Raw genomic sequence first — 16,591 nt, forward strand, 5'->3', positions numbered from 1 at the left:
AAATGGGGCTACTAGGAATATTTTCTTCTTAGCATAAAGAGAAGTAAAATTCAGATTGACCATTAGTTGTCTCTATTTTCTCATGAACTAAGTGAAATTGGGACTAGGAATCATATTTATTGAACTTTTCTCCTCCATGAAGCATGCAACTTCTGTAAAAGCTCACAGGAGAAGAGCAGTGTACCCAGAGCATTTGGCAGATTCTTGTGCATGTTGTGATTATTATGCTGATTATCACTAGTGGGCTTTTAAAATTGCTGCTTTATGGTAAAACTTTATCAATTTGTGAGAAACTTAGAGATCTTTGACACATGGTGTACTATAATTTTTTTTTTTTGAGGTAGAAATTTTAATTACAATGTCAGTAGCCAGTCACATTTTTGCAGGTACTTGTGAGTGACTTTATTGTTTTCTTTTTGTTGAGTAAACAGTAATCTTCCTTACTGTTTACACAAGAGAAAATGAGCCTTCCAAATTTTGATTTCCATCTGAACTATGTTACAGCACAATATCTTAAATGCTTGTAATATTTTTAAAAAAATTCTGAGCCCAACGTGATTTTGTGGTTGCATTTATTTTTCATCTTTGGAAGAAATATTAAACCTTCTTCATTATAAGATATTTAATGATCATTTTGTTAACTTATAAGGTGTGAAATAGTCATTTGGTGAAAGAGACTATGGATTAGTTGCATGTGACTGGATTTTTGCATTATTATAGTTTTTTAAGTTTTACTTTCCAACTTGGAAACAGGTAAAATGATGCATGTGATGCAATAGTCATATTAAATAATATTGAAAATAAATTTGTTTTAAATTCTTCTTTAAAAGCTACCTATTATTTTTTGAGAATCTGATTCTGTACATATATAAAATTCTGTTAGTGTCAGGTATTGAAGAGTTTTGTTAAAATCTTAGCTCAATTTGAAAAATAATTATTTTGTGATTTTTCTGTACTAACATTGGGTGAAGTGATACAGGGAACATAAAATGAATAAGACAGGCCTCTTGCCCTTATAGTATGTGTGAAGTCATTCTTTTATGTTGCTTTGGGAAACTTTAATTTTGGTACCACTAATTCCTATAATACTTATATCGCAGAGTTCAAACACAGTGTGACTGTTGTTTTTTATACTGGCATCGAGCCGTCTTCCCAATTTATTTAGATGATGTGTATGAAAATGCCGTTGATGCAGCTAGATTACATGTAAGTAAAGAATAGCAAAGAATAAGCTCAGCATGTTTTACTTTAAGTTTTAAAATAGGTCATCTGATTTAATAAACTATTTTAAAATTGACCTCTAATACTGTCTTGAACAATGTTATGAATATCCAATAAATGTTTCTGTGGTTTAATTTTATGTTAATACGAATGAAGTAATTTTAATATATTTAACTTCTCCCCACTTCTTCCTAATCATTCTCATTTCACTTGATTTTAATTGGTGTCATAATAGTCTTGATATTTACCCATCAGCAAACCACATGTTATTCAACATTTTTGTTTATGGGAATAAATGTGTTTCAATGCACAAAATAGGAAAGGATAAGTTAGTATAACATTTTCATGTATTTAATTAAATTACATACTTTTTTAAAGAAAGTAAGATAGTTGTAGAAAAATCATTTTTTCTTCAGATCAAGATTTCTTCTTTCTAGATATCAGATAAATAGCCTTTGTAATATTGTTTAGAGGTCTGTTTTTTCTAAATTCAGGTACTTTAAAATTTTTTTTCCTTTAGTACATGTTCAGTGCTTTACGAGACTGTGTGCCAGCTATGATGCATGCAAGGCATTTAGAGTCCTATGAGATTCTCCTGGATTGCTATGACAAGGAAATTATGGAAATTTTAAATGAGGTAAGACCAGATTTGAGATTGAAAAGCATAAAACAATGTTTTGGAATGCAATGTTTGGAAAAAAGTTTTGAATTGAAGAAGACTTCCATTGAGTCAATTATTTATAAATCACTGTGTAGAGCAAAGGAACTATTTTAGTTATAATATCACTATTATGCTAAATTAGTCTAATTCGTAGTCACTTTAGAAATCAGACTAGGAATTTGGAATTTTTTTTAACATGGAAAGAGCACTTTTATTTAGTATACCAGCTATTTCAAGATAAAATTAAACAGTGATAAAAGACCACATTTTAAAATACAGATGAGTTCCTAAAATAATGCAAATAAAGGCAAATAATGTAATTTTTAGGATATATTCCAGTCACAAAAAATCAATAACATTTATGTGCAATTACTTTGATAGGCATTGGTAATACAAAGACACTGTCTTGCCTTCAAATGGGCATTCAGTAGGACAAAAAGATATTTAAATAAGAAAATGTAATATATTTCATGGTTAACACATCTATGTATTTCATATAGTAGAATACTTCAGAACTGGAGATCAGAAAATACTAAAACACAAATTTGTTAAATGGATAGTGGAATTTGGAAGTTTTAAATTTACTTTAGCAAGGAGTATATTTGAATTTAATTTGTTAATGAGAAGAATGTATATGTAAAATAGGTTTGAATGTTGAATGGTACAGTTAAGGCAATTTTACTATTAATATTTTTTTGAATTTTATGTAGAGAATTTCTTAGAGGACAATTATTTAAAAGACTTGTGTAATAATTTGAATGCAGTATAGTGTTTCCTTCCTGTTTTAGTATTTATAATAAACATTGACACCTGTAAAATCAGATTTCCATATAGTGCTGTTTTGTTTGGAGGGAGGAATTAAAATGAGTCAGTTTCATTGTGTAAACCTATGTGGGTTTGATGAAATTGGGAAAATTTTATGTAATTTTTTGTATTACATATTCTCTTTCCCTCCCTCCCTCCCTCCTTTCAAATCCAGGGCCTTGCACATGTTAGTCAGGCAAGTGTCTGCCACTGAGCTATCCTCAACCCATAACTACTTTTATTCAGAAAATAAAATACATGTCTGTCTAGTGTTTAGAACTCTGTGGTAGATCAGAAAGGTTTTTTTCCCTTTCCTTTCTTGCATGTTTGTGGGATATTCCTCCCTTGTTGCTTGTTCCATAAATTTTATGCTTATGTTCCATATTCATGTTCCTTATTGTGAAACTGTTGCTTATTGGTCTTTGATTTTTTTTTTAGCTAAATTTAAAATATTATTGAAAATAAAGGTTTGACATTTAGATAATTTCTCCCTTGTCTCTCTCCCCCCAAAGTCATTTGTTTAAAATAGAGAGCAAAATAAGTTTCCATTTCCCAGTAAAATTAAGATTTTACCATAGAGTATTTAGATTACTAAACAAAGAACTAGTTTGACAGTTTATTTCCTTCAGTGCACTAATTATAAAACTCTCAAAGCATAGACATGTAGAGAAACAATACAATTGGGATATCATTTTGAAAAATTAAATAGTCAATTCTTCTCTGGATAGCATTTGCTGGACAAGTTGTGCAAAGAAATAGAGAAGGATCTGAGACTTTCTGTGCATACTCATTTAAAGCTGGATGACCGAAACCCTTTCAAAGTTGGCATGAAAGACCTGGCCCTTTTTTTCTCTCTGAATCCAATTCGGTTTTTCAATCGCTTCATTGACATTCGTGGTGAGTGTTCTCTCCTTCTTAAAGTCATATGCTATATCTCTTAACCCTAACTATAAAAGAAGAAATAAAACCTTGAAGGTTTCTTTTTTGGTATGTGCTAATTTACTTTGTAATTCCTTTGTGTTTATTTCCTAGTACCTTATTTTAAAGGAAGAAATATAATAGTCGAAGACAGGGTTGGTTTTTTCCATTCTAGTTTCTTTTTTGCTGTTTTATGATTCAAAAATTGTTTGGAATTTGTTTTTTCTGGTAGCTTATGTAACTCACTACCTAGACAAGACTTTCTACAATCTCACAACAGTAGCCCTTCATGACTGGGCCACTTACAGTGAAATGAGAAATTTAGCTACTCAGCGTTATGGATTGGTTATGACAGAGGCACATCTTCCTAGTCAGACTTTGGAACAGGTATGTATAGAATACTCCTAACATAGTCTGACTCTAGTATAACAGTATTTCTTCAGAAAGTCTTTTATTTTTACTTTTTACTCTGTGGTTTTTTTTTAAAGAAAATACTTTCTACATAAAATCTCATACTTGAGTGACAAATTAGATGCCACTAATTGACTTTATGAAAGAATTTACTAGAGGCTTCCTCAGTGCACCCATATTTCTGTTGAGTGTTGATGATGTGTATAGATTTTCACAAATAATACTAGGAGACTTCAGCAGAATTGCAAGTAGTTTACTCAAGATCATATTTAAGGATTTTAAATCTGGGCATGGTATATAAACTTTAGTATTTTAGGATAATGGTTAATTTTATAGAATTACAAATGTATTTGCTCTTAAAATGAGTGCAAAGCAGCATTTGGTGGAGAGTGTAAAAGGATATGAACACATTTTTAGATAAGAACATGACAAAAACTATAATTGAAACTTTGAGGTATTGTAAAGTTACTTTGAGCCCTAATTAGAAAAGCATAGAAAAATGTTTATGGTATACTACCATATACATTAATATATAGAATAATGCACCCATTGTCTGAAGAATGCAGGGATCTTGGTAGAGAACTTGTGCATTAAAAGTGGTCTACTATACATAAACATTTGGAGTTAGGCTTCCTTAAATCCCAAGGTTCTGCCTCTTCTTGACTTGTGACCTCAGAGAATTTCCTTAGCTTCATTTTCTTCATCTATGGAATTTGGAATAAACCCTGATATAAAGAACCTTGTATAGTAGCTGAAACATAGTGTGCATTTATAAACATCATAACATATCCTACGAATACCTTTTAGAATCTGTTCATTAGTTTATATAAAAAATGTGGGGAATATCCTTGGAAAGACAAATAAGTATTTTCAAGAATGGTGGGGAAATGATTGTGGGTCATGATCTTTGGATATTTGAGCTGTCCATATAGAAAAGGTAAAATCATAAGCAATCAGGTTTCCTCAAAGAAATAGTTCTCTTTGTATCAGAAGGCTCTTGTACCTTTGGTCATATTTTTTATGTAGTTTCTTAAAATAGTTTTAAAATACTAGGGAACAATATAATCAATAAGTCTCTTTATTGATATAATTTTGATTATTTAAACTGATAATTATAGAACTTGTGTTGATTGTGTTGTAGGGTCTTGATGTTTTGGAAATCATGAGAAACATTCATATATTTGTGTCTCGATACCTCTATAATCTCAACAATCAGGTAAGTGGGTTTGTTTTTTAATTTTTTAAATTTTTAATTTATTCTAAATTTAATTATACATGACAGCAGAGTGCATTTTGATTCATTGCACACAAATGGAGTACAACTTTTCATTTCTCTGGTTGTATATGATGTAGAGTTGCACCATTTGTGTAATCATACATGTGTATAGGGTAGTGATGTTTGTCTCATTCCACCATATTTCCTTCTCACTATCCCTTCCCCTCTCATTTTCCTCTACACAATCCAGTATTCTCCCTTACCACCCTCCCATGGTTTTGTATCAGCATCCACTTATCAGAGAAAATATTTGGCCTTTGTTTTTTTGGGATTGGCTTATTTCACTTAACATGATATTTTCCAACTCCATCCGTAGGTAAGTGGGGTTTAGAATTTTTTTTTAATGTGGGTGGTTATTTAATGGGAAGACCAAGGCACAAAGAATTGATTCTCAAGGCCAAAAATTAATAAAATTTGCAAAACATAAAATGATTGTTTAGAGATTTTGTTTATTGCTTTGCTACTACTTGTCGTACTATCTTCTTGAATGGCTTCCCAATTAAATAAATGAAACTAAGTCTAAAATTTTCTTCGGATAACTGATCAGTATTTGCTATGGGTTCTGTTGTTTTTAAACATGAATTTATTTCATTTTAGATTTTTATTGAACGAACAAGCAATAACAAACATTTGAATACTATTAATATTCGGCACATTGCTAACTCAATTCGAACACATGGCACAGGAATCATGAATACTACAGTAAGTGCACTTTTTGGGGGGTTGGGCGCATACTAGACTCCTGCTTAATTTAGTAGTTTGGAAGATAATTTTCCTATAGAATATTCTGGCAAATATACTTTACTACTTCTTGATGTTATAGCTGAATTTCCATTTTTTTCTGGTGGTATAATTAAAAATATCTGGCACTGAAATTGTGTTGGATGTGATACTATAAAAGGCACTTAATAGCATCATAGGATCATCATTATAAATAGCATTGGAGTTTTGAGGATGTCCAGATATATGTTGATTCTCTGATATTTGCTGGAAGTTACTTTAAGAAATGAATCATTGATAGCAGTTTAAGGTCATTTATATCCTTTTGGGGGAGGAGCTACTAATTATTTAATATCCATATAAGTGTGAACTTACTAAAAATATTTTTAATCAATAGTCACTTGAGGAAATCATTTAAACTTGTATGCTGTTTTTCTCTTTCTGAAAAAAGAGGTCTTTGAATTTACCTCACTTTTAGGGTAGTTAATTTCTTCTGAAGAGGAGAAAAATGCGAATGCTTAAGTAGTAAACTATTAAACACCTTTGTTGTGAGGGAATAGAAAGAAGACTGGAAAGTTAAGTTGGGATCATTTTAGTATACAGTAGGGAATGCTTTGAAGTTTTAGAGCTGATGAATGATGTGATTGGGGTTCTATTTTAATGGTTACCAGTTTAGAAATGAGATCTGTATAGTCAGAGTTGTAAATTTAAAATAAGGAGTTATCCATGTAGAGATCATGAAACTTTTCAGGATAAATAAACCTTTGAGGATAAACTCTTCCTTAACTTCCATAGTCTACCACAGACTCATCGTGTAGCAGATATTCCCAGTGTATTTTATGTGCCTCCGGCATTAGGTGAGGAGAACCAGACGTTTCCTAATAGAAGAATATGGACAATCAGTTAGTCTCACTGGTGAATGTAGGTTACTGATGTCTGGCAGTAACGTGAGCAGAGGAAAGTGAGAATCAGAGTGGCAGAGTTACTATTAAGAATGACAGAACAAAGAAAAGACCATAAAGGAGATCAAAAGCAAAGAAACAAAGAGCAGGGAGAGTACAAAGTTTAAGCCACAAGGTAAGTTCAGAGGAACTTAACCATTTCTGTAACTGGATAAATGAAGTAAAAAGGGCTTAAATTTGTCAAAACCATTTTTTATAGCTGAGCATCATGGGAATGGAAATGAGTATAGGGCTTCCATTTGTAGGTTAGAATTAATGTTATATTATTCTAGTTTAATTCCAGTTCAGTTGTCTGTCAGGAGATTCTGAATCTACTTCAGGCCTTTGGTTATTCATTCTCAAAGCACTCACACTTCTCATTTTTAAAAATTATTGCAGTTGAGATTTAACAACTTATTTTAACAGTACTTATTTTTTAAAACATCTGTCACTCCTGTTAGAATATAACCTCATGAGTACAAGGACCACATCTAGCATGAGAATAGGCACGTTGCTTTCTACATAAAACACACTTAAAAATAGTTACAGATAGATAATTGAATGTTTAATATTGTCCTTCAGGAATGTTCAAAGAGCATCATATTTTTTCAGTTTCATTCTGGCTGTGCAGATTAGTAATAAGTAATCTTAATGATGGATCAACATGGACACTTCTTACTGGTTTATGAGTTAAAAGCTACGGTCTTCAGTCTGGTTTTGTATTTCCCATTACAGCTCTTAATCCTGTCATGAGAATATTGTATGCTTTTTTTCTCCTTTTTTTTAGTAAAAATATGATAAGCTTGTAGAAAGTTCTATAAACTTAGGTAATAAAAAGCTTCATTATTTAAATATTTCAGATCCAAAATGAGCTGAACTTTAAAATCATACTTTTTATTATTAGAACATTATTATTCAATGGTAATATTGACTCAAAATTTTTTATTTTAACTTTACTTTTTTGAATTTTAATTTTATAGGTTAATTTCACTTACCAATTTTTGAAAAAGAAGTTTTACATATTTAGCCAATTTATGTATGATGAACATATCAAATCCAGATTGATCAAAGATATTCGGTTTTTCAGGGAAATCAAGGACCAAAATGATCATAAGGTATGCTACATATTTGTTTTTAGGTGCTTTGATTCAGCTGTGAAGTATATGGCTAATGTTTCTGCTAAAATGCATTATTTAGATCTCTGTAGGGTTTTAGCTTTCTTTATTAATTTTTCACATATCATCTACATCTGGCCTCTAAACTCCTTTAATTTTTCCCTTATAATTTCCTAATTTTTTCATACTCTGTGTGCTTAAGCATAAGGAAAAATAAAATAGTGTAGCCAGGTTTACTTTTGTAAAATTTTAAAATAATGTAAAAACAATCATGATCATTTTGAAACATTTAAACCTTGTAAAGTGTATATACTATCCCCTCTCATTTTCTTCCTCTGAATTCCATTTTCTGGAGGCAATGGCTGTTAGCAGTGTATTTGTATGCCCTTTACAATCTTCACAGTAGACACATAAAATTACACTCATTTATACATCTTGCTTTTTTATGGCAAAAATGGAGTGATGCTATACACATTCTTCTGCAGTATGCTCATAAAATATCAGAACCTATAGATCTATCTCATTATTTTCAAGAGTTGGTAGTATAGAGATAATAACTAAAACTTTTATTGATGGATCTTTTTTCCCTAACACTTGTCTGTGGCTTGAAGAAATTGTTTTATTATTGATGGCACCTAGAAATTTTAAGGCAGTTGATGTGTGTTCATTGGGAAAGAATGTGTTCATAAATCTCAGATACCTCCTTAGCCCACAGAAACTTGACATATCTAGAAATAGATGTTTCTAGGAGAAATAAGGTTCGTTTTCAATCTGATAGAGTTTTGAGGTGTTAGTACACTAATAATTTGTGGTGCAAACCTTGTTTAGTGGCATTGATTATTCCCTTTAATACCAAAAAGAAAAAAAACTATATTGACCTTGAATGTTAGTAGTTTTTTTCCTAAAACATTTATGTCATTAGACTTGAGTGATACCTTTTTAAAGTCATGATAAAATACAAAATTAGACTAGAAAGTTTATTGCCGTGGTTGATTTAGTAGGCATTTTATGGTTTAGGGGTCTAAAGATAGTCTTAAAATTATCTCTCTAGTATCCTTTTGATAGAGCAGAAAAATTCAATCGAGGCATCAGAAAACTTGGAATAACACCAGAGGGACAGAGCTATCTTGATCAGTTCAGGCAACTCATCAGCCAAATTGGTAAGTTATTATAAAAGTGTTGGGGAAAAAAAAAAAGTGTTGGGAAACAAAGTACAAAACCCAATAATTTCATGTATTAAATAGGCCATGCCAGTAAACAGCTTATTATGTGAATGTCTCAGCTTAGCTTTATTTCAGTGGGGTGATTTTCTTCTGTTGCTGCAGAAGAATTGATAGACTATAGGTGGCTCACTCAGATTTAAAATAATTAATAACTAACTTACCACAAATATCGTATTCATAATTAATAGTTGGTTAGTACTTATTGGGTACTTACTGTATTCAAAGCACTGTTTTAGGCTTCTAAAAGAGATAATCTCACATTAAACATGAAGGTATAAAGTATTTATGTGAAAAATTAGTAATAGGCTGTATAAAAATTTAAAGATAAAATACTGAATACTGTAATATTTGCTGCTGCACCATTTTATACTTGTGCATATAATTTGTTCTAACAGGTGGAATTTGTTTTCTGAAATACAGTATATTACATTTAAAAGCAAGAACTATAGTTGAAAATAATCATAGATTAATGAAATCTTACACTTATTTAGTCTTTTCACATATCATCTCTGTTAATGTCCTTATGGTAACTCCTTGAGATAGACTGTAATCACTGTTTTAAAAATGCAGAAAGAAGCCAGTCATGGTGGTGTACACCTGTAATCCCAGCTGCTTGGGAGGCTGAGGCAGGAGGATCGAAAGTTCAGAACCAGCCTCAGCAACTTAGGGAGGCCCTAAGCAACCTAGTGAGACTGTGTCTCAAAATTAAAAATAAAAAGCCTAGGGATATAGTGCAGTGGTTAAGCATCCCTGGGTTAAATCCTCAGTACTAGGAAGGAAAGGAGGAGAGGAAAGAGGGGATAGGAAGTAAGAAGAGAGAAAGAAAAACTTAAGAGAATTAAAAATGGTATTGTTGAGACTTAATTCAGTGTTATTTGGGTATAAGTCCAGAGGTGTTTTTAAATTCTTCACACTTTATGTTAACTGATACAAAGCAGTCAATAATGTTTTCTTGGCTATGTTTTGGGAAAATTTTGCTTCCTAAGATTGATTCATTCATTTATAAAACACTTACTAAGCATCAATTATGATGAATTTTCTTCCAGGGGCTTTAAATTTACTAGTGGGAAATATTTTAACAAGTATTTAGTGCTAGAGTAACATCACTGAATTGTATCTTTAAGTTTTATAGATTACTTGGTTTTCATATTAGATGTTTCTATGAGTAAATTTTTTTTATCTTAAACCATTTAATACAGGGATTGCCAATTAAGTCCTGTTTTCTTCAAAGAGACATTTGATATTATATTAGGTGGCCACTTCTAGAGCAGTAGTTCTTAATCCTTGGTGAGAATCCGATGAATATTCTGGGTTGATTTCCCCTAGAACTAATGCCCATATGTACTGTACTTTTGTATGTAATGTAAAGGAGTCCAGGTGCTCTCAGCTTGGGTCTGGGGATCTCAGATTAAGAGTGTCCTTGTAGCAGTATTGCTTAAACTTCATTTTTCACATATCATTATTAGTTTTTGACTCAGGTGAATACTGCTGTACTGTTACTTACTTCATGTTTTTATGTAAACACTGCAACATTATGAAATATGTCCATTCACTCATTCCATAGGTATTTATTGAGAACAACAAATGTTTCTGGGTGCTGGTGATGTATATGACAGTAAAAAAGATCTCTGCCCTTCTAGAGTTTAATTTAACAGATGAGACTGACATAAAAAGAGGTTCCATAATTTGACCTAGATCTTCTAGCTAACAAGTGGCAGAGTCCACATGTGAACCCAGGTAGTCTGGTTTCAGAGCTTTGCTCTTAATCAATACTCTGCCTACCTCTCACATTTGGATCACCCAGACATTTATATGACAGTTTGGAGGAAAATAGTAAAACTAGATAATTGATTTTTCTAACGTGTGCTTAAAAAAACCCTCAAAAACCCCATGGGGACAGGCCTTAAGATAGATTCAGTGATACCTACCTTGTAGGTTTGTTAACGTCAAAACATGTTACTGTAATGGTTATAAAATGTTAACTGCTTTCTTTTTTTTCTTTTTTCTTTTTTTTTTTTGGCGGTGCTGAGGATTGAACCCAGGGCCTTAACTGAGCTATATCCCCAGCCCGAACTGCTTGCTTTTATCTGTTCTCTTTCCTAAATAATTTCAATTCACTTCAATTTTATATTGAATTCCTACCATGTGCTAGGACCTTCTGACTCTAGGAATGAAGCAATGAAGAAGTCGAAGGGTGTACTCATGGATCTTACATTCTGGTTGGGGGAGATATAACCAAAAAGATAATGTCAGTGATAAGTGCTGAGTGAGGAAATGTAATGGGATTGAGCAATATTCAGTGCTACTCAGGGAAAGTTTTTAGAAAGTGACATGCGAGCAGGGAGCTAAAAAACAGGAAGGCATAAACCTTGTGCATATCCAGGGAAAGGGTATACCAGACAGTTAACAGTCAAGTGCAAAAACCCTGAGTCTGCTTGGCATTGTGAGGAATTGGCTAGAAACTGGAATGGAGTTAGTGAAGACCTGAAGGGCAAGGTGTGATACTAGAACAGCAGCCAGGGGCAGGATTGTGCAGGGCTGTGTTGAAGTTGAACATAGAGAGTTTGGATTTTATTGAGATGGAAAGCCATTGTAGAGTTTTCAGAAAAGGCATGATGTGCTCCAACTTAGTTTTTAAAAAGTAACTAGCTGTAGCTGTGTGTGGTGGTACACGCCTGTAATCCCAGCACACAGGAGGTTGATGCAGGACAAAGCCCTAGGCAACTTAGTGAAATCCTGTCTCAAAAAATAAAAGGACTGGGGATGTGGCTTCGTGGTTAAGCATTCCTGATTTCAGTTCCCAGTACCATCCCCCCCCAAAAAAAAAAAAAAAAGTGACTAGCTGCTACTTAAATGAAAGATTGAAGGATGTGGCAGGGTGCTATGGTGAAGGTGGGGAAATCAGGAAACCAGTGCATATTGCAGTGTTCTAGGCCAAATGTGGCAGTCAGGTATAGGGTGATAACTGCAAATGCCTTTGAAGAGGGAGGGAGACAGAGGAGACTGGCTTTCAGTGTGAGAGTAAAGAAACTGTTGATGTTACAATTTAAAAACTGTTAGATGTTTTAACAGCATTTAATGAATTTAGTTTGTTAAAAGGGTTGTTTCAAATATTTAAGTTAGATGTATATAAGTACAGAAACATGTTAACAGGTTTGCTTTTAATGGAACATGAACTGAAGTAAAATATAGCAGAATATTTTGATACTTTGGCACAGAAACCTTGTAAATTAACTACGTATGCAATCGTATTCCTAATGATAGAATTTAGAATTATTTATATAAATATCTGATTTTTTTTGTGTGGTTTTTAAGGTAATGCTATGGGCTATGTACGAATGATAAGATCTGGTGGTCTTCATTGTAGCAGCAATGCCATTAGGTATGGATGAAATACCATTTTTGCCTTATTTATGCTATTTGAAAATTGTTATTTAAATCTGTTTTTTATAGAGAAGGTTTTTTTGTGTTAATATATCTTGAGATAAAATGTAGACAAAAACCATTAGTTCTAAAATGTGAAAGAAAACCATTAGTTTTACTAGATTCCTTTTTTTTCCTTAAATCTTAAGATTGCATTAGACTTTTGAAATCTCTTTTCCTCTTAGGGTTAGTTATAGTTATGTTTATTTTATCAGTATGGATTATAGGGGGATCTAAATATTATGTTATTTTAAGGATTAAAATGTGATCATGTCTAAAATTTGATTTGGAACTTAAGTGTTACTGAAATGCAGAGTTCTTCCTGTGATACCACTTTTATGTCTGTGTCAGTTGCTCTAATAAATTCCTTCCCAAATTCTTATGTAGATTTGTGCCTGATCTTGAAGATATTGTAAACTTCGAGGAACTAGTGAAAGAAGAAGGTCTTGCAGAAGAAACACTAAAAGCAGCAAGGTAGTCTAGTTTTGGAATAACTAAATTTGGAAGTTTAAAAGTGTTTATATAAAACATGAATGAGAAGACTAGAGGGTAATATATAATTTATATACTGGTGTCTTTATTACACAAATTATTGTCTTAGTTTATGAAACAATATTTTTTTTTTAGAGACTACAGCATTCCAGGATCACTAAAAAGGGATCTTCTAGAACATGCTGTCCAGTATGGAAATCACTAGCCACATATGACTCTAGGCACTTGAAATGTGTTTGATTCAAACAACTTATCTCATAGATTTAGTACAAGAAGAGGAATGCCAGATATCTCATTTGTAAAATTCATTTCACGTATTTCTTTTTACTTTTAAAATATTTCTATTCACAGGGACTGTTCTAGAATGCCAGTGCTTCCTTTCATGTCCTCTAAAGCAGCATAGTCCTCTAGTAGAGTAGCCATTACTGTACATGACTGTTGAACACTTGAACTATGACAAATTAGACTGGGGAGCTGAATTTTATTTCATTTTACTTTAAATGCTGATGGTGATCTTATTGGACAGTGCCCATCTGTAGGCTTGAATCAGTGATTTTGTAATATAAAAGAATTTGTTTAGAAAATTGAAGATTTTATTAATATTTATAACATTTTATTGAATCAGGTATGAAGGGACACTCTGAACAAAGTGGAGACAATTTGAATGTCAAAAAGAGTAATGGTAGAAATAGGTCATAAAACATTGAATTAAAAAAACCTGAATCATAGTGATAATAAGAAAGATTAGAAGACAAAAGTTTTTTGTTTTTTTCTTCTAACAAAAGAATGCCAGCTAACACAGAGAAGATGAGATTAATAAGGGGAAAAATATCACATTTTGCAGCCTCCACTATAACACAAATGTTGGATGAAAAGTTTTTGGAGACTAGAGAATTCATTTTCAAAAACCATCCCACAGACTTGCTTATTAATCACAAAGGGGAAAACTGTCTGCAATGGAGAGCTGTCTACTACCTTAACCAAGTGATAAAATAGCATCCTGGTAATGGGACAAACTGACATTCTGTGGCCTCTTGATGCAATGTAATGACCAGCACCTGGTTTATATTCTTCTATAAGTGTTCCTCTGAATGTATTAGGAAGAGACAATCTGAGAAATCCAGAATGTAGGGTGTTCTATGAAACACCTGGCCTAGACTCAAAAAAATGTCAGATGTCATGAAAGACCCAAAAGGCAAAGAGGCTGTTTTAGATTAGGAGAATAAAGAGATGTGATAACCAAATGTAACATTGGGGGAATGATTGGGGAACTTGAAAATGGGTTGTACACTAGATAATGTTATATTTTATTCTTGGGTGTACTGTTGTGACTTTTTGGGGAAATGTCTTCAGTACTAATAGAGTAATACTGATGTATTTATGTGCTAAGTGACATGAGGTCTGCAGCTTTGAAATGTTTCCGAAAAACTGGAAACTAGCAAATTGTGAAGAAATGGTGAATCTAGTTAAGGGTGTTCAAGGTTTGTTTTACTATAATTTTCTATGGGCTTGATGTTTAAAAAAAAAAAAAAAATACTGGAAGATACATATATATGTGTACATTTTAATGAAAACAAGACCCCAGCACAGAAGCTTTGTTCTGAAATATCCTATTAGATAGCTTAGTGCTTTCCCAGATTACAGAAGACAAGTATTTATTAAGCCATTTGAAGTCATGGAAATGATTAAAATGATTTGTGGCTTGCATACCAAAGAAAGAAAATTGGACCTTTATCTCTTGTTTAATATCATCATTTTCTTCAAAATTGGGGACCATTTAAAAAATACTTTAAAGCAGCCCAAGGAAGTCAGAGAGTAGGATATTGTTTTCTAAGATCTCTAGGGTAAAGCTGATTGCTAACTGAAAGGTTCAGATTTGTGTAAAGGTTAATATTTTTTTTTAATTTTATTTTTTTATTTTATTGTAAACAAATGGGATACATGTTGTTTCTCTGTTTGTACATGGCATAAAGGCATACATACCATTTGTGTAATCATAAATTTACATAGAGTAATGTTTGATTCTTTGTTATTTTTTCCCTTCCCCCCACCCCTCCCACCCCTCTTTTCCCTCTATACAGTGCTTCCTTCCTCCATACTTGCCCCCCTCTCTAACCCTAACTCTAACCCTAACACTAACCCCTCCTTCCCCCCATTATGTGTCATCATCCACTTATTAGCGATATCATTTGTCCTTTGGCTTTTTGAGATTGGCTTATCTCACTTAGCATGATATTCTCCAATTTCATCCATTTGCCTGCAAATGCCATAATTTTGAAGGAAAGGTCATGATAGGTGAAGTCAAGGAGTTGTGGGGTCATGGTAATGAATAAATTATCCACATAGACAGTGGAGGAAAACTGGGGAAGGCACCCTAGTCCTAGATAATAAATTAGGATAGTGGCTAAAAAATTTGTATACTTGCTTTCAGAAAACAACAGATGAATATACAGATGACCCCTGACTTTTGATGGCTCAACTTACCATTATACTTTATTTTCAACTTTAGGATACTGTGAAAATGATAAGTATTCAGTAGAAATGATACTTTTATTTTTATTTATGTTTTTTGTGGTGCTGAGATCAAACCTAGGCCCTGGTGCTTAGGACGAGGCAAGTACTTTACTACTAAACTACATCCCCTGCACCTGTACTTTTGAATTTGGATTTTTTCTTGAGCTGGCAATTTATACTATGATCCTCTTTTGGGATACAGAGTAGGACAGCAAGTTGTAGCTCCCAGTCAGCCTCACAATCAGAAGTGGAAACAACTGATATGCTCCAGTGTACTACATTGCTACACTATTATATCCAGTTGGCTAGGTGTAATAAATGCATTTTTTACTTTATTTTCAATTTACTATGAATTTATCAGAATACAAAACCATTGTAGGTTGAGGAACATCTGTAGTTGGATCATGTAGTTGGATTAAAGGGGTGATTTCTGCCTTCCTCTGGTAGAGAAATAATGTAAAAGTAGTGTACATGAGGATTTCAGGAGGAAAAGCAGCTAATATTTCTGAAGGTTTAAAGAAAAGCTTAGTTCTTGAAAGAAGGCCAGGTTGAAGTTGAGGTAAGGAGATGTAGAGGAAGTATTATTAAAGAGACTTAAAATGAAGAATTTATTTATAATGAGATGTTCTGTAGGGCTCATTGTGGGGAGAAGAAATACAGAATCTTTATCGTTTTAAGTCCCTGGATGCTCTGTTCTGTTTTAGGGACTAAGTTAATTAGATGGTTCTAATCAGTTTCTATCCATAAGAAAATTATTTCATTGTGAATTCTAAGGAAATTTTCATAGAAATTATATAATGTTTCCCACTTATTAGTGCTTTTATCTAACCTAATGGGAAATGGATTTTTTAAAAGCCACACCTTCTTTAAAA

The 16,591-nt window shown here is 32.6% G+C and overlaps 1 protein-coding gene across 3 annotated transcripts in view; it reads left to right on the forward strand.

Moving 5' to 3' along the window:
* The window catches only part of WASHC4 (WASH complex subunit 4), a 54,484-nt gene that overhangs the window by 30,072 nt on the left and 7,821 nt on the right, over positions 1-16,591 (forward strand). For 2 of the 3 annotated variants that reach the window (XM_079142891.1, XM_079142893.1), the window contains 10 exons: positions 1,101-1,206; positions 1,742-1,858; positions 3,415-3,583; positions 3,837-3,991; positions 5,157-5,231; positions 5,889-5,993; positions 7,933-8,067; positions 9,119-9,227; positions 12,606-12,672; positions 13,101-13,187. In XM_079142891.1, coding sequence (XP_078999017.1) covers positions 1,101-1,206; positions 1,742-1,858; positions 3,415-3,583; positions 3,837-3,991; positions 5,157-5,231; positions 5,889-5,993; positions 7,933-8,067; positions 9,119-9,227; positions 12,606-12,672; positions 13,101-13,187 — 1,125 coding nt within the window. Of the gene's footprint in view, positions 1-1,100; positions 1,207-1,741; positions 1,859-3,414; positions 3,584-3,836; positions 3,992-5,156; positions 5,232-5,888; positions 5,994-7,932; positions 8,068-9,118; positions 9,228-12,605; positions 12,673-13,100; positions 13,188-13,340; positions 15,095-16,591 lie in introns of those variants that run through there. The other variant, XM_079142892.1, reaches the window with a different exon arrangement.

This window comes from Sciurus vulgaris (assembly GCF_902686455.1).
Source record: "Sciurus vulgaris genome assembly, chromosome: 5".
In the NCBI taxonomy this organism is placed as follows: domain Eukaryota; kingdom Metazoa; phylum Chordata; class Mammalia; order Rodentia; family Sciuridae; genus Sciurus; species Sciurus vulgaris.